General features: G+C 38.4%; 2 protein-coding genes across 5 annotated transcripts in view; one reads left to right on the forward strand and one right to left on the reverse strand.

The window, feature by feature from the left end:
* The window catches only part of LOC136250711 (HAUS augmin-like complex subunit 3), a 41,544-nt gene extending 22,186 nt beyond the window's left edge, over window positions 1–19,358 (reverse strand). Inside the window, exons 1-12 of one of the 4 annotated variants that reach the window (XM_066042938.1) lie at window positions 19,136–19,357; window positions 19,044–19,080; window positions 11,169–11,332; window positions 10,710–11,034; window positions 9,689–9,764; window positions 9,483–9,516; window positions 9,252–9,389; window positions 8,813–8,996; window positions 8,571–8,723; window positions 7,129–7,228; window positions 6,634–6,775; window positions 5,439–5,523 (exon numbers count right to left, since the gene is read on the reverse strand). In XM_066042938.1, the coding sequence (XP_065899010.1) occupies window positions 5,439–5,523; window positions 6,634–6,775; window positions 7,129–7,228; window positions 8,571–8,723; window positions 8,813–8,996; window positions 9,252–9,389; window positions 9,483–9,516; window positions 9,689–9,764; window positions 10,710–11,034; window positions 11,169–11,332; window positions 19,044–19,080; window positions 19,136–19,311 (1,614 nt within the window). In that variant the 5' untranslated portion in view covers window positions 19,312–19,357. Of the gene's footprint in view, window positions 1–5,438; window positions 5,524–6,633; window positions 6,779–7,128; window positions 7,229–8,570; window positions 8,724–8,812; window positions 8,997–9,251; window positions 9,390–9,482; window positions 9,517–9,688; window positions 9,765–10,709; window positions 11,035–11,168; window positions 11,333–19,043; window positions 19,081–19,135 lie in introns of all 4 variants that reach the window. The other 3 variants (XM_066042939.1, XM_066042937.1, XM_066042940.1) reach the window with 3 other exon arrangements.
* Window positions 19,359–22,204: 2,846 nt separating this feature from the next.
* On the forward strand, window positions 22,205–23,911 carry LOC136251604 (uncharacterized). The gene has a single exon (XM_066044064.1). The coding sequence runs from the start codon at window positions 22,229–22,231 to the stop codon at window positions 23,909–23,911; it is 1,683 nt and encodes a 560-aa protein (XP_065900136.1). The 5' UTR covers window positions 22,205–22,228.
* The last annotated feature ends 1,543 nt before the right edge of the window (window positions 23,912–25,454 follow it).

Genomic DNA, 25,454 nt, shown 5'->3' on the forward strand with positions numbered 1-25,454 from the left:
TCTCAGTGGAGAGATCCGCTAGAAGCAAGTTGTCCTGCAAAGGGTTTAAGTACATTTGAAGTCACTCTGTATAGAGAACAGCTAGAAATAATTAACCTTGTAAAGTAATAAGCTACATTTCAAATCACCCTGTAGAAAGATCAGCTTGAATAAATCATTCTATAGAGAGATCTGGTAGAAACAAGTCACCCTGTGGAGACTTCAGCCAGCAAGAAGTCACAGCTACTAGTAGAGAAATCAGCTAGAAAAAAATCAACTGTAGAAAGAACAGTTACAAACAACAAGTCACCCTGTAGCGAGATTAGCTACATTTCAATCATCCTGTAGAAAGATCAGCTTGAAACAAATCACCCTGTAGAAGGATCAGTTAGAAACAAATCACCCTGTAGAAGGATCAGCTAGAAACAAATCACACTGTAGAGAGATCAGCTAGAAAATCACTCTATAAAGAGATCAGCTGGAAACAAGGCACCCTGTAGAGAGATCAGCTAGAAACAAGTCACCCTGTAGAGAGTTCAGTTGGAAACAAGTCACCCTGTAGAAAGATCGGCTAGAAACAATTCACCCTGTAGAGATCGGCTAGAAACAAATCACCCCGTAGAGAGATCAGCTAGAAACAAGTCACCCTGTAGAGAGATCAGCTACATTTCATAGTATTTCAGTTAGAAATAAGCCACCATGTGGTGAGTTCAACTACAAATCATTCACCATGTAGTCAAAGAGTACAGCTACATTGTGAGGCTCCGGGTCCCTGTAGAACTACATACACATTTCCCTGTAGAGTGTTCAGCTGCGAACAGTTCAACCTGTGTGACTTATTTTTATGATCAATCAACACAATACTGTTTATTATTGCCTACACCCTGTAAATGTACGCGTAGCTAAATAAATCATTAAAATCTTCTTCATACGTAATAATCTTCTCTCTGTAGTAAAGAAAAAGTAAAGTTAAAAGAAATACCTAAAGCTGGCCATGTGCTGGCTTTAGGTATGAAATTACAAAAAGAAGTGATGTCTAATCAAAAACAGCCAAGCTATAAAAAAGGGTGCAGCCTACAAAAAAATCCAGGGTGAAAAAAGATGTGAAATCAAAGATTGCGGCTAAGAAATGGCTGTGATGGTAGGTTAATGGCAAAAATTTTAATAACGACAATTCAGGCGAATTTGGTGCCAAATCCTAGTGAAACTTGGAAGAGGCAACACAAGGATTGAAACATGTCACCCTGTAGCTAGAAACATAGAGAGATCAGTTAGAAACAAGTCACCCATTGGCTTGAAACAGTTATCCTGTAGAAAGAGCTAGAAATAAATCATGCTGTAGAGAGATCAACAAGAAATATGTCACCCTGTGGAAAGATCAGCTACATTTCAAATCACCCTGTAGAAAGGTCAGCTTGAAACATATCACCCTGTAGAAAGATCAGTTAGAAGCAATTCACCCTGTAAAGAGATTAGATAGAACCAAGTTACCCTGTAGAGAGTTCAGCTAGAAACATGTCACCCTGTAGAGGGATCACCTACAATAAAACTACCCTGTACAAAGTTCTGTTAACTTGCAATTCTTTCTTTTAGAGTTTAGTTATGTTACAAGTCACTTGGTAGCAAGTTTAACTACGTACAAATTGTTCACCATGTAGTCTAAGAGTACAGCTACATTATGATTCTCCCTGTAAAACTTTCAGTTACATACATATTTCCCTGTAGAGTATTCGCATTGAGTTAATAATTAATCAACACAAATATTGTTAAATTTGCATGTGTAGCTAAATAATTAAACAATATAGTTTTCTCCTTAATAATCGTCATTCCTATACACCCCTGTAGAAAAGAAAAGACAAGTTAAAAGTAATACCCAAAGCTAGCCATAGGCCGGCTTTAGGTATGAAATTACAAAAAGAAGTGATATCTAATCAAAAACAGCCAAGCTGTAAAAAAAGAGTGCGGCCTCCAAAAAAGCCAGGGTGGAAAAGATGTGAAATCAAAGGTGGCAGCCAAGAAATGGCTGTGATGGTAGGTTAATGGCAAAAATTTTAATAACAACAATTCAGGCAAATTTGGTGCCGAATCCTAGTGAAACTTGGAAGAGGCAACACAAATTCACCTGAATTGTCGTTACTAATTTTTTGCCATTAACCTACCATCACAGCCATTTCTTGGCCGCCACCTTTGATTTCACATCTTTTTCACCCTGGCTTTTTTGGAGGCTGCACCCTTTTTTTACAGCTTGGCTGTTTTTGATTAGATTTAAGTAGCGCTTATAGCGCATCCAACCTCCTCTGGCTCAGAACGGCTTGGATCGCTTTAGCATGTGAACATACAAAATTCCAAATTGTTCTGAACTAAACTGACCTTGCTAAACAAACCAGGCTACTTGTTTACACTCGGTTCGGTTTGGTTTGCTTAACACTGTACTTAACACTGTACGAGAAAATCAGGATAGCTACCAACATCTTTTTACTTGTAGCATGTGCGAGGGGGCACGTGCATGATAGTATAGTTGGTCACGACTTGATGTGAATAAAGGCATACTGGACCAAGGAGGAGACATCAAAATTAATAAGCATATGGAGCGAAGATAACATTCAAGCTCAATTAGAGGACAAAATGATAAGCATCCAGGAAAAGAGTGACAATATGTTAATGGATTTTGAATTGAAGAGAGCTAGGCTAGAAGAAAAGCAAATGGAAATGGATATGCAAATGCAATGAAAAGAGAGAATATCAACTTCAAATGCTGAATTATCTATCACAAAATAATCATGGTATGTTGCCATCAGGTACTCCATCATACTCCATGTACGAGTATGGGGGATTATGATCCTAATGCCACCCAATGTAGGTGTGGTGTATATTGAGCTGTATAATTGTGATTAATTCATTAGGTGATTTCAGTAGGTATGTATTATGACATGTTATGTGTGCATGCTGTACTATTGAGTGTTGATCATGACATAGAGTTAATGAGATAAATACTAATTATTTTGAAAGCAACTAACTAGAGTATTGCTTATGATGTGTGGTGATCCAACTAAAGTGTCCCTCATTGCCACAGGTGAAGGTTGATCATACTCACTAACACTATTTTGGAGCCAAGCATCATTAAAGTGCTCATGGTGGACTTCACAATATTATGGAGCACACATGCTGCAGTAATTACATGTGGAATATTATATGTGCGCATGTCATTGCACTTTAATACACGACACCATCATTCTTTGAGATGTCCAAAAGCATTCTCAATGACAATTCTGGCTCTACATATCCTGTAGAAGTTTCGCTGACCCTCATTTAAACCAGAATTATGTGCAAATGGCTTCATGAGTCATGACTGCATGGGGTAAGCAGAATCTCCTATCATGTGAAGTGGGACACACACTCCAGATATGGTTGTAGATTGATTGGGAACCAAGTGTCCACGTGTAATTTTCTTGTACAAATTCAAATGTGCAAAAACTCTTGCATCATGAACACTTTCAGGCCACCCTATGCAGACATCCAAAAAGAAATCCACAAGTCCTTGAACAATCATTGAATACCACCCTTTCCAGTTGTAGTAGTCAGTATTCTGTTCACTTGGTATACAAATAGGGATATGACATCATTCTGTCAACAGCACCAAAACATTGTGGAACTCCCCATTTAGTTTTGAATTCGATCCATGTCATCATTTGATGGAAACTTAATGTACTCCTTTATCAGCACCTTCACAATTGCTCAGCATGTTGCATGCACAATCTCACAAACAGTTGACTGTCCTATGCCAAACAAATGAGGTACTCAATTGGAGTAGCCAAACACCACAAACAGAGAGCCACTCTCCTTTGCATAGACAGTGGTCTCCGCATGACCGTATCACTTCTCTCCAACTCTGGTGATAAGCGGTTGCAAATATAAAGAAAAGTCTATTTGCACATTCTGAAATTTTGCAGTTAGTCTTGATGAGTAAAAGTTCTCAACACCACATTATTCCATCACACATCGGACCTACATGCAATGTGTCAATAATTATTATTACTGACTTTACAGTGTCCAGCAGCTATATGCAGACACAAATGGCATATAGCAGGCATAGAGCTCATAAATACAATGCATATTTGTTTTATTCATTATTGCTTCACAACACCAGTACATGCATGAAAAAAATAGAGTTAAGTACAAATAGTATGGTGGTGTTGAGAAAATGCTACACTAAATCACTCTATTACCTAGTTGGTGCTACCCAGTATCGTCATTCCACTGGCCGAGAATGTAGCATAGCCATGATGGAGAATGCTAACATTGTATTTCGCTTTTTAACCTGCTTCTTAAATTCATTAACTCTTCTTTGTGCTTCTACCAAGCGATAGCGCCTTACTTTCGTTGTTTGTCGTCTTGCAGACAAAGATTTTAGCCACAAAAGTACGCAACAACACAACAAAGGGTTCATCTCATAGCTATGTCTAGATTTGAGTGCACTATTTCTAGTTAATTCACATTCTTACTATATTTCCAGACCGAACCAAGCGACAATACCTCGTCTGAATCACACGCCTTTCGAGCCATTTCATCAAACCAAATCAAGTAAGCGTGCTGGTGCGAACGCAGTGCAAAATAATATTGTTTGGTTAAAAATTCTTAACAGCTTTTGTTGTTTCTTAAGATTTTACTCCCTCAACTACAGCTAATGGTAAATTTAACAGTGAAACATTACTGAGAAGCCTATACAGTGGAACCTTGGTTATCTGAACCCCAATGTGTCTCAGGCCATGATAAAAGTGCTCAGATAAGTGAATTGTTCGGATAACTGAAGCCCATACATTTATATACAGAGCTCTGTTGAAATACTCTAATAGAACATACGCTTGTACTCAAAATACTCTAATAAAACAGTCTTTTCCAATTTCAGATAAACGAGGGTATGGATAATAGGGTTGAGACAAATAGTTCAAAGCTTCGTTCGGTTTCATAACATTCGGATTCTGTTTTACCCCACCAAAGCTTTGTTACCATGGATACCAACATGCTAAACCAGTTGCACAATTATTGTCACTCCTTGGGGAAGCTGCCATTTACATATTTTTTGATGTAATTATAGTTTAAACAATGGTTATACTAGAACTATAACAAAGTGTAGGAGTTTGTGCTACAGTGTACACCCTAAGAACCATCAATTGTGTTTGTTAATTGTTGACATGACATTTGCAACAAAGCTTCGAAGCTTCAGTAACATTTTCAAAAGAAGCTTCGGAGGATGTATTTGTACATTCATTCCAACCCTAACGGATAAACAAGGGTCGGATAACTGATGGTCTACTGTATACAGTTACAATAAATACAGCAGCTACTGTGGCTGGCCAGACCGTATGCCTTAGAGTGGAGCCCCTTTTCAAAGTCTGGATCCAGCCTTCATATTTATCACAAATCCAAGCAATTAACATTTGTACGTGATAGATGGTTACCTTGGGTACCAATGTTGGTTGGTTAGGATCAACTTCAGCATTGTATCTCTTGAGTAATTGTTCATATTGAAAAATGGTCCTCTCCCTATATCAATGGCAATATACCACATGCATACACTATACCTGTGCGTTGTATATTGCATGACTAAAGTAAAGTCTCAGTACTAAAGGACATCATTAAAAATCAAGGATTATTTTTTTGTGCCCTATCAATACCATTGCCAGTTCAAATACACCCTGTACAAGCCAAACCACAATGTAGGCATTTGTACAAGAGGGACTGATAAGCCAGAGGTACAAGGGATTTTTGTTTGCACTCCCAATTTTGATTTACTGTACAAACCTAGAGTAGTAGCATGTGACATCACAGCTGTGGTGTTCAACTGAAACTTATGAAACATGTGGTATTTGTTTAGGCCAGTACTGGAAAATTTGTGTATTTCATTGTCCAACTGTTATAGAGTAGCTAACAGCCAAAGTACTGCAGTATTGATAATTGTCTATTGTAAGGTACTAACATACGGTACCGCCCAAGCGCAACGTCGTTTCTCGCGAGTATGTGCGATTAAAAAACTCACTAATTAAAGGGTGTGACAGCCGTGAGTCATTATCCCTTTAGTGAGGGATAATGACTCGCAAGTAAAATCGCTGCCATGCCCTTTAATTAGTGAGTTTTTTTAATTGCACGCACTTGCGAGAAACGGTGTTGCACTTGGGTGGTATCATACTATGGTAGAAGGCTGGGAGCATCTTTCTGGCTATGCTATGAACTACAGTACATCTAATGATCTATCCACCCACACATTTTTGAAGCAGTTGCAGTCGTAAATTAGTAATGACAAGGCTAAACTATTTTCTTTCTTCATAACTGTGTAAGGAAATTCTTTTAAACACAATGGAAGAGGTAAATAAGGCATCTAGCTTTGAGAGTGCCAAAAAAAGTGGATTTTTATCGTAATATCAGAATCCAGACCAGCTATATACACTATCACCCTTTTAGCCTATGACACGTGAAAGAAATACTGTAGCTATCCATACATCTACTACAGCAGCAGCAGCAGAAGCAAAAATGTATATACATATACTGTGGCAATGGATTCTTGCCACACGTTTTAGTTCTAATTATTTGTGCAACTGCTCTATGGGAACAGCTTGTGTACACTTAGGACTTACAGTGACATGAAGCACCACTTACAATTCTGCAGTTTGTTGCAGTTGGTTAATTTGAAGCAGTTGAGTACTGTTCTTAAGATGTTCAATATGCTTCACTAATTGAGTACAGCTTGATAGGAGGTCAGTAAATGTTGGAACGGTCGTGGATGTTGTTATTCCATTCTCTGCTGAAAATGATAATCATAAACTCAAGTATTAACTAAGTCTCAAATTGTGATGTACCAATGGTTCTGTAGTAATACATCGGATATCATTGGATATCATTAAAGTTTAGAAACATCAGTACCAGCAATTGTTGGCAGATAAAGTTTACCTAAAAGACTTATTACATGGCAGAAATATAGGGAACTTGTACCAATATTGCATTAAACTACGAAGGAGAAGATGTAAGCATCAGATTGATTGCCGTTACGTGTACAAATCTATACTCAGGCTACAATCAGCATGTTTTTAATGGTACATCACTAACTCTTGACACATGAATTGTCATGAGTATACTAGTTGACACTGGACTAACCTAGTAACTTGTAAACACCAAACGTCACTTTGTCCATTGGGTTGAGAGCTTGGCGTGGCTGCAGTGTAGTAGAAACTTGAGGTAGCTCCTGCAGTAATTTCTAATAAATGTGTGTTAAGGATGTCTTGCATCATTCATCAGGTCTGACTCAATACATTAAACTGCTAAAAGAGGAAAATCTTTTAATTGCAGTTGTAGCAAGACAGAGATCACTTAGTGTCCATGGTTTCACTGAAAAGTGTACTGTATACTTGTAACTTATATGCCTCAGCCACTGTGAACTTCCCTATACTGTACATATGGTACTGTATATGTGACCATCTCAGCAAAACCTGCCTAGTTTGCACAACTTCCAATTTTTAAATTTATTTTCTCAGCATTATCTCTAGTGTCCAAAGAATGGATTACCAAAGTTTCAGCCTATTGTGGTGAGTAGTTTTGGAATTGTAGTGCTGGAAGAGCAAGAAAATTTATTTGTACAGCTACTACAGTATATCGAAAATAAACTACAAGTGCTTACATTCGCAGTCATAACTTCTGTTTGCATTAGTCTACAGTGTTAGGATTTGGCTTAAAAATCAATGGTTATATCCCTGTAGTCACTTGCACATAATAATAATGCATATGAACATAGTTTTATTGAATAAATGACTATGTTTACATCTACTGCACTGTAAACAAACACATGTGACATGAGCACCGTTTGGACACCAGAAACGAGACAGATTTTCTAACTCTCCATGAGCAGACATCTAATCCATGAGCAGACGAATTAATCAATTTGAGTGTTGTTTCTCAATTAAAAATTACATTTTCTTTCATGCATAATTTAAAAAAATATATTTTTCTCAAAACGCATGCTTTGGTGGGTTTTTGTTGAGATGGTCACATATATTAATCCGACAAGTAAATGTGTTACAATATAATACTTTCAATAACACCTTGATGTATTACTTTCAAGCGATTAGCCAACAGAAATAGTGTTACACTTGTTTGTAAAGGTCTCTTGACTAACACTAATTTGAAGGTCGGCTAAAATGTACATATCCGATTTGACAACTTAGTGTTACCATTGTGATAAACGTCTCATAGCATGGCAAAAATGTGGTTGCTAGGTAACCATTGCTGATATAAACATAACTTTGGTGCCAGAGTAATGGTTGCTAGGCAGTGGTTGCAAAGTGTGATTGGTCTTTGCAGTGAATATTTTTGAATTTCTGTTGCTTAGTAGCAGTTGCTATTATGGTTGTCGGATTAATGTGTAATAGGATGGTTGGCTGTGGTATTTGGAATTAATAGTTCTCACATTGTAAACTAGTGCTTGGCTTTGCCTCACACTATTTTACCCTTTCTGTATACAATGCTCGCATTACTAATCCCAAACACCACAGCCAGTCATCCTAATACATACATACTGTACTATGTATTTCATATTTGGATACAATTTTCTGGTCATGATCTTCCTTCCACTGAGCAAGCTGTAACTGAACTGCCTTCAACAATTTGTACAATTCCCGATGTTTCCTCAACTCTAGTTCATACAACATCAACACTAACTGATGACGAGACAGCTGACTCCTCAGGCAATCTATCACCTATAATACAACAATATCACACAATTAGCTGATACATAGCATGATACATGAACAGTAATCATGATGTGTTAAAAGATATTAAACTGTACCTTATCCTGCTTGGAGGTGAAGTAATCTTGTCGTGCAAGTTTTAGGTCATGATCAGCAGTCAATACAGAGGTAAATTGTAGATTGGCCATTTCCTGTACCAAGTTTGGTAGTTGGTCACAACCAACTCTTTTCAGCTCCACATTAACATCAGATAATTCTTGCTGTAGTTTAACTATGTTTGCTCTATACAAGGAGTAAAAGTACATTGACAGACAATAAAAAAAGAAACACAACTGTATGTAAGTATATGTGTGAATGCGTATTACCATGCATGTGCATGTGTGTGAAATTGTGATAGTGTGCATTGCACTGATATAAGATATTTCAAAGGCCAATATTCTATAATGTATTCAAACTGATAACCAACCAGATTAACAGTACAATAGTGAATGTGTTTTTGCATGGGCATGTACGTATACATGAGTTAGTTAGGCTCACTTGAGTGCATCTTCATCATCACTAACATAACTAGCCTGAGACAGTAACATCAGTTGCTTCTCCGCACACTCCACAGTAGCCATTGTTTGTTTTTCACAAGCTTCACTGTTAATCCTCGTCACTTCACTGACAGGATAACTACAGCATGAAAATGTGAAGTACTGGTAAACAAAACAAAAATTTCTTGGCAAAATGATAATGCAACACATATGCTACATTTCCAACACTTACATTGCTTGTAGTCGCTGAATTTCCTTCAATTCCTCTACATAACAATAATAAAGATGATAAAAAAGAGATTGCATGCATAGAATTATAGTAACTATGTGTGTTGTGTATCTTTGATCTACTTGTATCTTACTATATGCACCAACATATCTAGAACACACAAGCAAGATACATGGTGCACAGGTACACAGTACAATATAACAAATTACCATCCATCTTTGGGGTATCGTGAGATGGATCAAGATCATCATTAATATCACTGTGACTACTCAGATCAGCAATACCCTGGTACATGAACACAGGTTGTTAACGAATGTGTGCTATATATAACATGGATGTTGCAAGAGTCATGATATAAACACCAATGATAAGTGTCTAGACACGCACACATGCATGCACATCTACACCCTTTGTTTTGCCAGGGCACAGCCTAATGTAGTTATTTAATTTTTATCAAGTATAGTAAATGGAAGTTAGTTGGAATGCTCTTTAGAGTTGATAAGTGTGTACGTGTATTCGGTACTCTAAGGTTACATGTATAGTATTTAGCTGTTCTATCAGTGATATCCGCAATGATGTTTCTTGATGTTGCGATTACAAAATTTGATGTCATAATTGACAAAATGGCCGTGTTAGTGTGGGGGCTTTAGAGACTTTGGTGCACAGTATTCAAAATGAATGTTGTCTGCATATTTTTACACATGGAACCACGAGATAATAAAGGTAAGAAGTAGTACACGTGACAGTGCAAAACGAGTTCCAACAAGGAAAGCAGACCGAAAGTTTTTAAATCGCACACAAATAGGCTTATTTGTATTGCCTTATATACTATAAGCCTCATATTCGCCCTTATTCGAATTTATAAATGCTATCATAGAGAAACACCAACTCGCCCAATACCTCCATGTACAAAGTCCCCACACTACGGCGGCCATTTTGTTTTGTGACATCACAGAAATGCACGCTACATCAAGAAACGTAATTGCGGATATCACTCATTGTATATTAAGCAGCTTACAAACTTTTTTTTTTAAATTCCTAGCCCATGCATGCATTTATTCCTACTTACAGTATATGACTGCTTTTTGTGTACATAAAACACAAAAAGCCAGAGTTGATACGTAAAATGGTGAAGCACCAGACTTACACATATGACTGTATAGATACACCACTGTCACCTGCATGTGCTAGCCAGTACTCAACCCTCAAATAAGTATAATGCTGCTATACCTGGAAGAATTGTTTTCTGGTGTATGCCACAAGAGCTTGTGTAAATTTCTCTTCTAGTGAATGATAACTATCCAATGAGTAAGCTGACAAGAAAGAGCTTTGCTCGGTTGCTGGTTTAGATCTTTCATAGCAATTCAGTTCACTGTCAACTTCTTTGTACATATCCATAGTATTCTCCACAGTAGATTTCAACTGTTCAAAACCTTCATTTAGTTTGTTACTACCCCTCTTGCACATGTGTAACTTCCTCTGCTGTTGTTGCTGGTAAGACCTTTCCTTGGCCTCACTTGTGTCCTTCTTGTGAAGTAGATCAGAATGGTGGCGACTATATGTATGTATAATAATTCATTAACCACAGGAATCAATACCTCATTTCACTGAAACAGTATGCAAAGGAAAGTACACAAGATGCAAACTACATATTCACACACTCCAGGTATCATATTAATGTTTACATACTCTAGCTGTCCCTTGAGGTGAACTAGCATGTCCAAATGATCTCTGGCCTGCACCACGTCTGTTTGGAGGTCACTGATCTCTCGTCTGAGTTGTTCAGTTGATGCATCTTTAGCCAAACACCCATAACCCTCCATCCTATCAATAGCTGCTTGCAGTTGACCACCCTGTAATGATATAACAAGACATTATGTACTGTACGTGGGTGTAATATAATTAACATTATCTTTCAGCATCTACAGATTAGCATGGAAATAAAATTCTAGGGGATGGAAAACAAATTGGTAATGACTATCTAATCCAAAACAGCCAAGCTGTAAAAAAAGTGTGTGGCCATCAGAAAGGCTATGGTGAAAAAAGATGTGAAATCCAAGGTGGCGGCCAAGAAATGGCTGTGATGGTAGGTTAATGGTAAAAATTTTAATAACGACAATTCAGGTGAATTTTTGTGCCGCTTCACAAAATTTACCTGAATTGTCATTATTAAAATTTTTACCATTAACCTACCATCACAGCCATTTCTTGGCCGCCACCTTGGATTTCACATCTTTTTTCACCATAGCCTTTCTGAGGGCCGCACACTTTTTTTACAGCTTGGTTGTTTTGGATTAGATTTCATTTCTTTTTGTATTTGTATACCCCAAAGCCGGCCTATGGCCAGCTTTGGGACTTTTTTAACCTATGTTTTTTTCTTTACTACAGGAAGAAGAAAAGATGAAGTAGATGTACTTTAAATATTCTATCAGTAAATGTACAAATTATATATACTGTATAATACATATGTGACCGGATTTGCAAAAAGGGGTCTTCCACACACATCCAATTTGCCAACTTTGACAATTGATAACTTCAGATTGGAAAGAGCTATTGCCTTGAATTTTGGACAGTGGTGAGCACCACTATAGCTGAATACGTGGTGAAATTTTCAGGTTAATATGTTACTTGAACACTGAGTTATGGTCTCCAACGGTTACGGAATTGGATGTGTGTGGAAGACCCCTTTTCGCAAATCCGGTCATATAATATTATATTGATTACAGAAATCTCCATGGTGGTTTCTTTGTAACTGAACACTCTACAAGGTGACTTCTTCTAATTGCTCTCTCTACAGGGTGAATTGCTTGTAGCTGAACGATCTACAAGGTAACTTCTTCTAGCTGATCTCTCTACAGGGTGATGTGTTTGTAGCTGAATTTTGTATAGGTGATTTGTTTGCAGCTGAGCTCTTTACAGAATGGTTTCTTTGTAGCTGAACTCTCTAAAAGGTAACTTCTTCTAACTGATCTTTCTACAGGGCAATTTGTTTCTGGCAGAATTTTCTACAGGGTGATTTCTTTGCAGCTGAACTCTCTACATGGTGGTTTCTTTGTAGCTGAACTCTCTACAAGGTAATTTCTTCTAGCTGATCTCTCTACAGGGAGATTTGTTTGTAGTTGAACTATCTACAAGGTAACTTCTTATAGCTGATCTCTCTACAGGGTGATTTGTTCATAGTTGAATTCTGTACAGGTGATTTGTTTGCAGCTGAGCTGTTTACAAAATGGTTTCTTTGTAGCTGAACTTTCTCCAAGGTAACTTCTTCTAACTGATCTTTCTACAGGGTGATTTGTTTGTAGCTGAACTATCTACAAGGTAATTTCTTCTAGCTGATCTCTCTACAGGGTGATTTGTTTGTAGCTGAATTCTGTACAAGTGATTTGTTTGCAGCTGAGCTCTTTACAGAATGGTTTCTTTGTAGCTGAACTCTCTACAGGGTGATTTGTTTGTAGCTGAAATCCCTACAAGGTAACTTCTTCTAGCTGATCTTTCTACAGGGCGATTTGTTTGTAGCTGAGTTCTCTACAGGGTGTTTGTTTGCAGCTGAATTCTCTACATGGTGGTTTCTTTATAGCTGAACTCTCTACAAGGTGACTTCTTCTAGCTGATCTCTCTACAGGGTGATTTGTTTGTAGCTGAACTCTCTACAGGTGATTTGTTTGTAGCTGAACTCTCTACAAGGCGATACTTCTAGGTGATCTCTCTACAGGATTCCTTGTTTCTAACTGAACTCTCAACAGGGTGATCTGTTCATAGCTGAACTTTCTACTGGCTGATTTGTTTGCAGCTGAACTCTCTAAATGGTGGTTTCTTTGTAGCTGAACTCTCTACAACATGACTTCTTCTAGCTGAACTCTCTACAAGGTGACTTGTTTCTAGCTGATCTCTCTACAGGGTGATTTGTTTGTAGCTGAACTCTCTACAGGTGATTTGTTTGTAGCTGAACTCTCTACATGGTGGTTTCATTGTAGCTGAACTCTCTACAAGGTAACTTCTTCTAGCTGATCTTTTTACACTGCATATTTGTTTGTAGCTGAGTTCTCTACAGGGTGATTTGTTTGCAGCTGAACTCTCTACATGGGAGTTTCATTGTAGCTGAACTCTCTACAATGTGACTTCTTCTAGCTGAACTCTCTACAGGGTGACTTGTTTCTAGCTGAACTCTCTATAGGTGATTTGTTTGCAGCTGAACTCTCTACATGGTGGTTTCTTTGTAGCTGAACTCTCTACAAGGTAACTTCTTCTAGCCGATCTTTCTACAAGGTGATTGAGTTTTTTGCAGCTGAACTCTTTACATGGTGGTTGCTTTGTAGCTGAACTCTCTAAAAGGTGACTTCTTCTAGCTGAACTCTCTACAGGATGATTTGTTTGCAGCTGAACTCTCTACGTGGTAGTTTCTTTGTAGCTGAACTCTCTACTATGTGACTTCTTCTAGCTGAACTCTCTACAGGGTGACTTGTTTTTAGCTGATCTCTCTACAGGGTGACTTGTTTCTAGCTGAACTCTCTACAGGTGATTTGTTTGCAGCTGAACTCTCTACATGGTGGTTTCTTTGTAGCTGAACTCTCTACAAGGTAACTTCTTCTAGCTGAATTCTCTACAGGGTGATTTATTTGCAGCTTAACTCTCTACAAGGTGACTTCTTCTAGCTGAACTCTCAACAGAGTGATTGATTTTCTTTGTAACTGAACTCTCTACAGGGTGATTTGTTTGTAGCTGAACTCTCTACAGGGTGATTTGTTTGTAGCTGAACTCTCTACAGGGTGATCTGTTCATAGCTGAACTCCCTATAAGGTAACTTCTTCTAGCTAATCTTTCTACAGGGCGATTTGTTTGTAGCTGAGTTCTCTACAGGGTGATTTGTTTGCAGCTGAACTCTACATGGTAGTTTCTTTGTAGCTCTACAATGTGACTTCTTCTAGCTGAACTCTCTACAAGGTGACTTGTTTCTAGCTGATCTGTCTACAGGGTGACTTGTTTCTAGCTGAACTCTCTACAGGTGATTTGTTTGCAGCTGAACTCTCTACATGGTTTATTTCTTTGTAACTGAACTCCCTGCAAGGTGACTTCTTCTAGCTGATCTCTCTACAGGGAGATTTGTTTGTAGCTTAACTCTCTACAGGTGATTTGTTTGCAGCTGAACTCTCTACATGATGGTTTCTTTGTAGCTGAACTCTCTACAAGGTAATTTCTTCTAGCTGATCTCTCTACAGGCCGATTTGTTTGTAGCTGAACTCTCTACATGATGGTTTCTTTGTAGCTGAACTCTCTACAAGGTGATTTGTTCTATAGCTGATCTTTCTACAGGGTGATTTGTTTGTAGTTGAACTCTCTACATGATAGTTTCTTTGTAGCTGAACTCTCTACAAGGTGATTTCTTCTATAGCTGATCTTTCTACAGGGTGATTTGTTTGTAGTTGAACTATCTACATGATGGTTTCTTTGTAGCTGAACTCTCTACAAGGTAACTTCTTCTAGCTGATCTCTCTACAGGACAATTTGTTTGTACCTGAACTCTCACATGATTGCTTCTTTGAAGCTGAACTCTCTACAAGGTGATTTCTTCTAGCTGATCTTTCTACAGGGTGATTTGTTTGTAGCAGAACTCTCTACAAGGAAACTTCTTCTAACTGATCTCTCTACAGGGTGATTTGTTTGTAGCTGAACTCTCTATACATGATTTGTTTACGGCTGAATTCTCTACATGATGGTTTCTTTGTAGCTGAACTCTCTACAAGGTAACTTCTTCTAGCTGATCTCTTTACAGGGTGAATTGTTTGTAGCTGAATGATCTACAAGGTAACTTCTTCTAACTGATCTCTCTACAGGGTGATTTGTCTGTAGCTGAACTCTCTACAAGGAAACCTCTTTTAACTGAGCTCTGTACAGGGTGAATTGTTTGTAGCTGAACTATCTACAAGGTAACTTCTTCTAGCTGATCTCTCTACAGGATGAATTTGTTTGTAGCTGAATTATCTACAAGGTAACTTCTTCTAGCTGATCTCTGTACAGGGTGATTTGTTTGTAGCTGAATTCTGTATAGGTGATTTGTTTGCAGCTGAGCTCTTTACAGAATGGTTTCTTTGTAGCTGAACTCTCTACAAGGTAACTTCTTCTAGCTGATGTATCTACAGGGTCACTAGTTTGTAGCTGAATTCTCTACATGGTGGTTTCTTTGTAACTGAACTATCTATAAGGTGACATCTTCTAGCTGATCTTTCAACAGGGTGATTTGTTTGTAACTGAACTCTCTACAAGAAAACTTCTTCTAACTGATGTCTGAACAGTATGAATTGTTTGTAGCTGAACTCTCTACAGGGTGATTTGTTTGTAGCTGATCTCTATACAGGTTACTTATTTCTAACTGATCTCTTGAATTCTGTTCAGGCTGACTGCTCTATTAGGATGACTGCTCTATTAGAGTATCTCGATCTCGCACTTGCTACACCAAGTTGGATTTCGTGTTATAACTCCGTGGCTTTAAGTCTGATTTTTCTACACTATTGAAGAGCCTTTCTAAGATGATAACTCCATCTGTACAGCGATTTTCAAAGCATTACCCCAAGTGGTTTATCTGGTAGGCGTGGCAAGCATAATAATAATAATAAAAAAATTAGCTAATCTCGATTGCGTAATTGTTACACACTGTTGATTTTTTTGCTGTATCTTCCTGGTTTTTAGCTCGATTTCTTTCAAACCACAAAAGGTTTGAGGTTCAATAGTTGACCTATTCACCCACCGATTTTCAGCTTCTTCCCATACGCGGTTTACTCTGTAGGAGTGACAACATATTGGTGTTATTTTTTGTGCATAATCGCTCATAACTCTTTGATTGTTTATGGTATTCCAGCCAAAGTTGGTACAGAGATGCGCCTTTATACCCCCCTTCTGTGTGCCAAATTTCAAGGCAATCGGATAACGCGTTCGCGTTTTATAGCAGTTTTTGTAAGTGTGCGAAAAGAGGAAGAAAAATAAGAAAAAAAAAACTAAGAAACTAAGCCAATTTTTGAAGTCGCATATCTCAGGAATGCCTGAAGCGATTTCGCTCAAATTTGGAATGTGGAGTACTGAAGTTGGAGGGAATGTACACAGCAAAATTTGTCTTGTTTCATCAAGGCAGCACAGAGCTACGGAGGTGCGAAAATCGCGTTTTCTTTCTTCCTGTCAATATACTCACGGGGTTGCGCGCCGGCTTCTTGGGCCGCACAACACACTACCGTGTGTCTTGATCTGTAAAATGCCTGATAAAGGTCACCATGTAAGTACACAGATTGGATTTTATACCAAAATGCTTTTTTACACGATTACTAGTTCTTTCTGCCCATCAAATTCATAGACTTTCAACTTTTTGCAGACCCCTATAGTGAGATAAAATTGTTGACTGCTTTATTAGAGAATTTTAGTTACTGTATTACAGTGTTTCAATCACTTCAGCAGTAACGCTGCAAGAGGCTGTATACTACTACTAACATGATAACCTTTACCAGACATCTCCATTGATCATTCCAATTTTCTACTCCATTTTTCTACACTTTTGCCTTCAAATTTCTTATGGATATAACATCATCAAGCTACTTTGTCATGAAAATTGCTTGTGGATCACAACTAAACACAACTTATATGGTAGTTGATAGTGAGAATAATGCAGCTGTGTCAATGAAGTAACTGATCATCACTACAGTCATTGTCTATTGTGCATGTCTACAGTACCAACATACTTCAACAAACAATAGAGGGATTACATGTGAATCACAGCACGATAGACATACAAACTACAAAATATTGTAGCAACCGTTGTTTGTCAGACATTTGTGAGCTGGGTGTGAAAGCTACAGCCATCCTCGATGATTCAGTATAGAATGGAAGAGGCTTGCTAGGTTAGTCACTAGGATAGCTGTAGCCAGAATCTTACAGTTTAAATAGTGTTACTGTTCACGACTAATCCACGAAAAATTTCGCTTGTCCATCTTAAAGCTAGTATTTAATATTTGTTTCTAAGCTTTTGACAGATACTCACAGTTGGTAAACCATGGTGACGAAGTAAGAGTATTCGCACCAATGAAAAATAATCTTACAAATGGAAGACCAGCAACAGTCGTTAAGTATTTTTACAACTCGCGCCCTACTTTTCAAGTGCAAACCCTCTATTAGATGTGCTTCAGAACCCCAGTGAGTACAGTCACATACCGGAACATCTAACCCTTTACTTATTATCAACTTGTGTGGAATGATATCAGAGTACGACACAAGTGCATCCCCTCCCCTGGCCTTAAATTTTATGAACAGGTTTCTTCAGTGGTCTCTACTGATCTTTTAGCAGCATTTTTCTGCTATCAGTTGCAGAAATTCGTGAGCAGTTTTCATGACAAAGTACCCCCAATGACTTGGTTATAGTCATATTGAAATATAATATAGAATGCAGTTATACTGGCTCTGGAAGGAAGTGTGCACCTGTAGGTAATTTTCAATATAAATTTTATTCATATGATACCATAAATGGGAATGTCCCATAATGCATGACACAATCATGAAACTTCTAGTAATAGTAATAATAACAGTGCAAGGCATGGTACAATTACAGTAAAGAGGATAACTTTACATATTGTACTGATGGTCTGCTAACAGTATGATTACCATCAAGAAATTAGCCAGTAGATGGACGAAATTATCACATTGCCATTAGTAGACTAACTTACCTACAAAGTGAAAGTTAAAAGATTGTGCCACTGTGGTGGGGTAAAGTATGTCAGAGGTCAATCATGCATGTGCTTAACCATTGTATTACACCTGTACTGCACTTGAGTAATCCACCTATCAATATAACACAGGGGAAACTGTCAAGAGACTAGTACTGTTGCCCTACCATGGGATATTTAACGGCCATTCATTAAGCAACCAAGTGCTGTGTCCAGTGGTGTAGCCAAGGGTGGGCCTGGGTAGGGACGTGCCCACCCAAATATCCCTAGGACAACGGCGCCTGCTCGCTATTGCTGTCACGAACAAGAAACAAGTAGTGTATACTGTCACAGTGCGACATTTTCATTGTAAATCAGCAGCTGATATTGAGATAAGTCTAATAATTACATCACATGATCCAAGTAATTTCAGTGTTTTCTATTTAATTCACAGCAACACGTGATCCAAATTTTAGCAGGGAAGACAGGAACATGAAGAAGAAGGGATCCAGTCTATTTTTTACATCCGAAATACTCAGTTGTGATTAACAGCAGATTTTTTTTGTTGACAAGGTTAATTGACGTAGTGAGACGAAAAATTACGGAAGCCTCTAGTGTTAGGCAAGTTGGTTGTGAATGAAAAATTTGGTGACTCAATTAAGCCATACGATTATCTGAGGAGTCAGGCTGGAGTATAGAGTTGTGTACAAGTAAAAAGAGAACAATACAAAGAGGTGTAATAAGTTAGTTTTCATTTATAGCTTCTATATCATTCATGCAAGTAGTGATAAGCTATGATGGGGATTTGGCTGTGTCAAATCCCCATCATAGCACCAGAGGCCAAGGGATACATAATAATAGGTGCATAAAGCCAAAGTAAACGTACCTCGAGAGCATTTCCTGCACGCTTGATTTCCTGACACCTGAAATACAACCAACAGTATATTAACGTTATCTTTTCAAGTCGTGTCAACACACCTGGTTATTTCATCCGTAGTAAGAACATTACTGGTGTGGACGTCACAACAAAACCACTGCAGGAACTGAGCAATTCTGTCATTCTCCAGTAGTTCGTCAGGAACTTTCTGTAGTTTGGGAAGGCCGGGAAGCCTTGACGATGCCTGACAAAACTGAGCGCCTAAATCTTCCGACATTTCAACTGTTTCAATTGTGGGTTTCGCGGGTTCTATGTTGAGCACGTGATGCTCATACCGTACGTGTGAGACTTAGTATCCAAAGAGATGCGTAGGTGGACCCCTGGGTGGAGAATCATTCAGAGTATGCTGTAGTCTGGCGCCGCCCGCCCCTTCGCAAAAAGTAAGGGTCTGGTGAAATACAAATACCTAATCATTTCAAAAGGAGACAGCGCACGTAATGCTTGTTACGTCAGATGATTGCACTTCAACGAACAAAAGCATTGTGTTGCCAAGGCGATTTCAATGTGAACGTCATTGGCATGCACTAATTGGCTAGCGCCGAATCTGGGCGCTAGAAATGATTTAGTATCTGTATTTCACCAGACCCTTACTTTATGCATAGATCCTTTATAAAGGATCTATGCTTTATGCGAAGGGGCGGGCGGCGCCAGACTAATTATGCTGGAGGGCCAACAGCTTGAATTGGATTTCATAAGAATAGTTCTAGCCGATTGCAGAGTTCATATAAATCAAGCCCGAATGTTTGCAGCTGCTTGCAGAGTGAATATCGCTAATTCTTACAGTACACTGCAGTAAGTGTGGAAGTTATCGTCTTGGGTCACTACCTTCCCAATAGGCCAGTTTCATGTAAGGGAAAGTATTTTAATTGTGGTTGCGCAACCACTGGATGCTGTGGTTAGCCATAAAAATGTACAGAAACCATTGGGAAACGGACAACCACGGTCACATAGAATCTAAGGCCACACCAAGTCAAACCTTAGTTTCTGGTCACCCGCCCGCATGGTAAACCTGGAACCCTAGTTTATGAGGACTATTATTAATATTACAGGTGCTTAAGTGCACGTGACCCAGCAAGACACTTATTTTTTACTGCAAAAGATCGATATACTCTAATAGAGCAGTCAGGGATTCCAATAGAGCAGTCACACTACTCTTAACTCTAATATTAGGTATATATGCCACACTAACAAAATGTTTCTAACTATAGCTAGTTTTGTCCTTGATTATATAGCTGTTCAGATTATAACTGTTACTAATGCTTCTGTAACCAAAGTAATTTCAGTAGCATTAACTACTAGTCCATGCAGATGGGCCATAGCTTTAACTTTATAATTCAAATGTAGTCCTCTAATGATTAGTCTAGTAACTTCAAATTCCTTATCACTGAACACTACAGGGGTATGGAAAGCCGGCAACATTTGGTGAGCTTAAACTTAAACTTTTCCATAACTAAAATTAGATTGGTAAGTAGAAACCCTTATAGTTTAAACATTCCCAGATGATCACTAAAAAACACTAGTCTGGAGCACTCAATGACTCAAAACTTTGACAGTTACTTTTTTCAAGGTTACTGAATAGAAGGCTGGAAACACATAGCTAGTGGGCTAAGACTTCACATTTGAATGAAGAATTTCTGATGTGAAAATAGAAGTTAAATTTCATTTTGGATCATGATCATTTGAACAACTTAGCTATAAGTCATAGTAATACTTTCCTGACATAGCTAATGAGACATTTATTTCACTTGGAAAGCATAAGTATAGCTACATGAGTAAAACATTTCCAATAGTATATTCTAAATAAATAAATAAATAAATATACTTAAATGCTATACATCAGTGTATAGCTAGCCATGATCCATCAACAACTTTCCTAGTGTATTTTTTGCCGAAGCACAACTACTTATGTTGTTGGTTAAGTTTGACTAAAAACAAAATCAACATGAATTTGCTAAATTGAGCAAACAATAATACCATACAGTATGTTGTCACAGTAGAGTCTATAGTCCTGAAGTCCTGATCATCCGCCCGCCCGCATCCATTTGTAGGCTTGGGAGTGACCAGAAACTAAGGTATGACTTGGAGTGGCCTAATGGAAATATCCGAGTTTTTAAAGCAGCACTGTAGACTACATTGATTTCTACTCCCTGTGGTGTTTGTCTGCTGTAAATACGCTAAGCCACTAGCGAGTTATGAGCCAATAAAGGTTAGAATGTGTGATAAAAATGTTTTCTGGAGACGAAACACACAAGCAGCTGCTTGTTATTCTTGTTTACCAGATGTACTAGAGTAAGCGATCTATTGTCGGACACCATCTATAATCGGACACGTTTTCTCAGAAACTACTAAGCCGAATCATCTGAACTTTGGTGTGGAGAAACCTTACAGTTAGGTTAATAATGCACTAAAAGATAAGCCTGCTAGCTTTTGTGGTTCCTTTGTTACAGCCGATTAAAGTGACTGTCCGAAAACCTCTAATATCGGAAGTTTACCTCTTTTATCGGACACCGCCTAGCAATCACCCACTAAAAAACGAAAATCCCCACAACCACCACCATCTATTAGGGTAAGCCATGTACTTTCAAAGTAGTCATAGTTATTTCCTTTCCTTCATTCATAAGCGGAGCTACAATCGTAAATGTTCGGGTGTGTCGTGACCTCAATAATCGGACGCCCGGATTTCCAAATTTTCGTATTTTTGGCGGGACTTCCTGTTCAAAAACCCTTTGTTGTTCGAGCAGTAGATACCAGAGCAGGTATGACTCCCAAGTTATGTATAGTTGTTGTACATACGTAACTCTCGGCCTTGTAGCTATATTATTGTAGTGGTTGAATAAGTTATTATACAATAAAACAACAGCTAGCTAGCTACACTCTAGCTACTAATTAATGCTGTGTAAATAACGGTGTGCACTTGGCATTATTTTACTCTGTAGCATAAATAATTGGCATTATTTTACGCTGTAGCATAAGTGATAAACTGTAATAGTGATTACTATATTATTATAGCTCATATGTGGCAGTGTCCTCCATTACACCAACGGATATTTGTATCCAAGGCTCAACATAACCACAACACTCTAAGTTGTCAGCATGATAGACCTGGAACTTACAAGAATTGGACAGAAGAAAATATGGAAAAGGCTTTGAGAGCAGTTGTTATTCATAAGTCAAGCATCCGGCGGGCAGCATTGGATTACAGTGTACCAAAGTCTACTCTTGGTGATAGGGTACTCGGCAGAGTTCAACCAGGTAGCAGAAGTGGTCCAGAACGACTACTCAGTGATACAGAAGAGGCTGAACTCGTAGCATTTGTGAGACGGTGCTCAGCAATAGGGTACCCGAAGACAAGGAAGGATATGATTGAGTTGGTTCAAAGAATTGCAGAGAGTAGAGGTGTTGATCGACAGATATCAAATGGTTGGTGGGAGAAATTTTGCACACGGAATCCTAGTATTACTTTAAGAGCCTCAGTTCCATTATCCAAGGCTAGAGCTGAAGCCACAGATTCAGAAATCATAGATGGCTACTTTGACCTATTAGAGAAGACAATGGAGTATGACTTACTGGACAAGCCATGTCAAGTGTTTAATGCTGATGAAAGTGGCTTCCCCTTAGCACCAAAACCATTGAAAGCAGTTCACTGTTCTGGAGAACATACAACTCATGCAATCAATTCAGGTAATAAGGCACAGATTACTGTGCTAGCCTGTGTTAGTGCAGGAGGGCATAGTCTTCCACCCATGGTTATCTGGGATAAGAAAGTTCTGAGTCCTGAGCTTACTAATGGTGAGATACCTGGCACGATATATGGTCTTTCTGACAAAGGATGGATAGATCAAGAGCTATTTAAACTTTGGTTTCACCATCACTTTCTACAGTATGCACCAACTGTCAGACCACTTCTTTTATTAATGGATGGTCATTCATCACATTACTTTCCAGACACCATACATATGGCTGCTAAAGAAAAGGTGGTTTTATTTGTCTTGCCTCCAAATACCACCCATTTGACCCAGCCCCTTGATAAAGGATGTTTTGGTCCTTTGAAGGCAAAATGGAGTGAAGTTTGTCATAAATACACTACAACTACTGGAAAGGCTGTCAACAGATTTGTCTTTTCCAAGCTACTGAATGAAGCGTGGAAACAATCCATGTCTACAAGTAACATAATAGGTGGATTTAAGACAACCGGAGTTCATCCAATTGACAGAACTGCCATAACTATTCAGCCAAAGGAAACTGCTGCTAAAGATGAACTAGGTTTCATTCCACTTTGCAGCCCAATGCCTAGTGCATTGGAAAAGCCAAGAAAGCTTCCTACCTTTACTGAGGTGGAACTTGAGAGATTTCAAGAAAGATACGAATTAGAGGCAAAAAATCCACAAGCCGACAATCGGTACCAACAGTGGGCAAAAATGTACCATCCTGATCAGCAAATACAAGAACCTGATACCACTAGTAGTACAGTGAAGGTGTTAATGCCTGCTCCCGCTCCAGCAATTGAAAAGTTCTTTCCAGTGCTGCCTAACCCTGTTTTGCCATCAGTCAAGTCAGCATCTTGTGGAAGGGTACTGACCAGCTGTGAAAATCTCAAATTTTTGGAAGAGAAAAAACAAAAGAAGGATGAAGAAATAAAGAAAAAGGAAGAGCGAAAAAGGCTAAGGGAAGAGCGGAAGATGCAAAAAGAACAACAAAAATCTACAAAGAATCAGCAGAGGAAAACTAAAGCAACAGGTTTGGGCACAATACAGCGGCATAATGTATTTCGCGGACTGGACTCACGCACTGAGCTGGAAACAGCTTTTAAACAATAATCCAGGCATTATCCATCTCTTGCAACACTGGAGACACCACTATTGAGCTACAACTGCTGATACTGCTCTTCCTTACAGGTAAACAAACTAGCGGTGCACTAATTAATTAGAATACACTTACGATACACGAGTACTAGCAGTGATAAAGCATGGTAGAGGCTATTGTTGTAGCTTAGATGTTTTTCCTTTATTGCTTTAGCACTAGTGCTAGGGTTGTAGAGATGAGCCAGTAATAATTCTTAGCAGGGTAGCTAGGTGGCACCGCCCACTAGCGAGGTGATGGGGCTATGCAAATAAACTGACTCATCACTACAGTCCCAACACCAGTGCTAAGTACTGGAGCAACAAAGGAAAAACAGCTTAGCTACAACAATAGCCTCTATCACACTTTATCACTGCTATAGTACGTTCATGTTGAACTAAACCCTCAAAAACATTTAATAACTCATGGATGCAATTACACATGATCTTGAAATTTGGCTCATCTGTAGTACTGCTTGACCCGCTAAAAATGTTTCAAAATCTTTTTGTATAAATGTTTGACATAATATTTATGGCCAGTCAAAAATTTCACAATATATTTCCTATGGGGAAGCCTTATAAGTGCAGTGTCCATTACAGCCCTTTCCTGAACTTGTAATGGAGCCAAACCGCACGTGTCTGTTGTTGACACCTTTGCTGTTATCAATAATCATCTGGTTGGCTGAAATGTTAACTCTGCTGAGAAAAAAAATCCACTTTTGATTTTTATCTGTTTTTCAGGATTCAGCTTAACGTGAACATACTATAGTACTCGTGTATCGTAAGTGTATTCTAATAAATTAGTGCATGCAAGCGCTAGTTTGTTAACTTGTAAGTAAGAGCAGTATCAGCAGTTGTAGCTCGATAGTGGTGTCTCCAGTGTTGCAAGAGATGGATAATTTCTGGATTATTGTTTAAAAGCAGTTTCTAGCTCAGTTCGTGAGTCCAGTCCGCGAGTCCAGTCCGTGAAATACATTGGGCCCAATACAGCAGATAGTATAGATAATTTGAATGTCAATTTTCCAAATGTTGAATGGCTTTTCATTTAGAGCATTTTGTATGCACTGTTACAGAGCTCTATTATATATCAAAGAATGGCTGTTTGGTTTGACAGTTAAGCAAAATAATATCCTTCTCCCAAACTACTTTGTACTGCACCTGCATGTAACCCTAATATGTAGCTAAACTGTGTGTTAGTCATTGTGTATGCTATACCGTATATATAGCCATAATAATTATATAGATTTTATCATGCCACCATAAAATGCTCTGCTCATATAGTTTAAAATCAAAGTATATTACCAATATTATTATATTATTGTTACACAGTACAAGATGTATCCATGTTTTCAGAGGAAGAGATCAAGAAGTTTCAGAAAAGGTTGGAAAATGGATATAATTTACAGCCGGATCCGAAATATAATCTTTGGTTATGTAGCCAAACTGAAAGCCATGATACACCAATCAGCAAAACCTGTGAAACTGACAAGAGCAAGAAATGTAAGTAACTCAATGCCTTATA

The sequence above is a fragment of the Dysidea avara genome, chromosome 3 (genome assembly GCF_963678975.1).
Source record: "Dysidea avara chromosome 3, odDysAvar1.4, whole genome shotgun sequence".
Taxonomy (NCBI): Eukaryota; Metazoa; Porifera; class Demospongiae; order Dictyoceratida; family Dysideidae; genus Dysidea; species Dysidea avara.

Coding starts and splice junctions, on each gene's coding strand:
- LOC136251604 (XM_066044064.1), top strand. CDS start 22,229: ATGGAAAAGGCTTTGAGAGCAGTTGTTATTCATAAGTCAAGCATCCGG.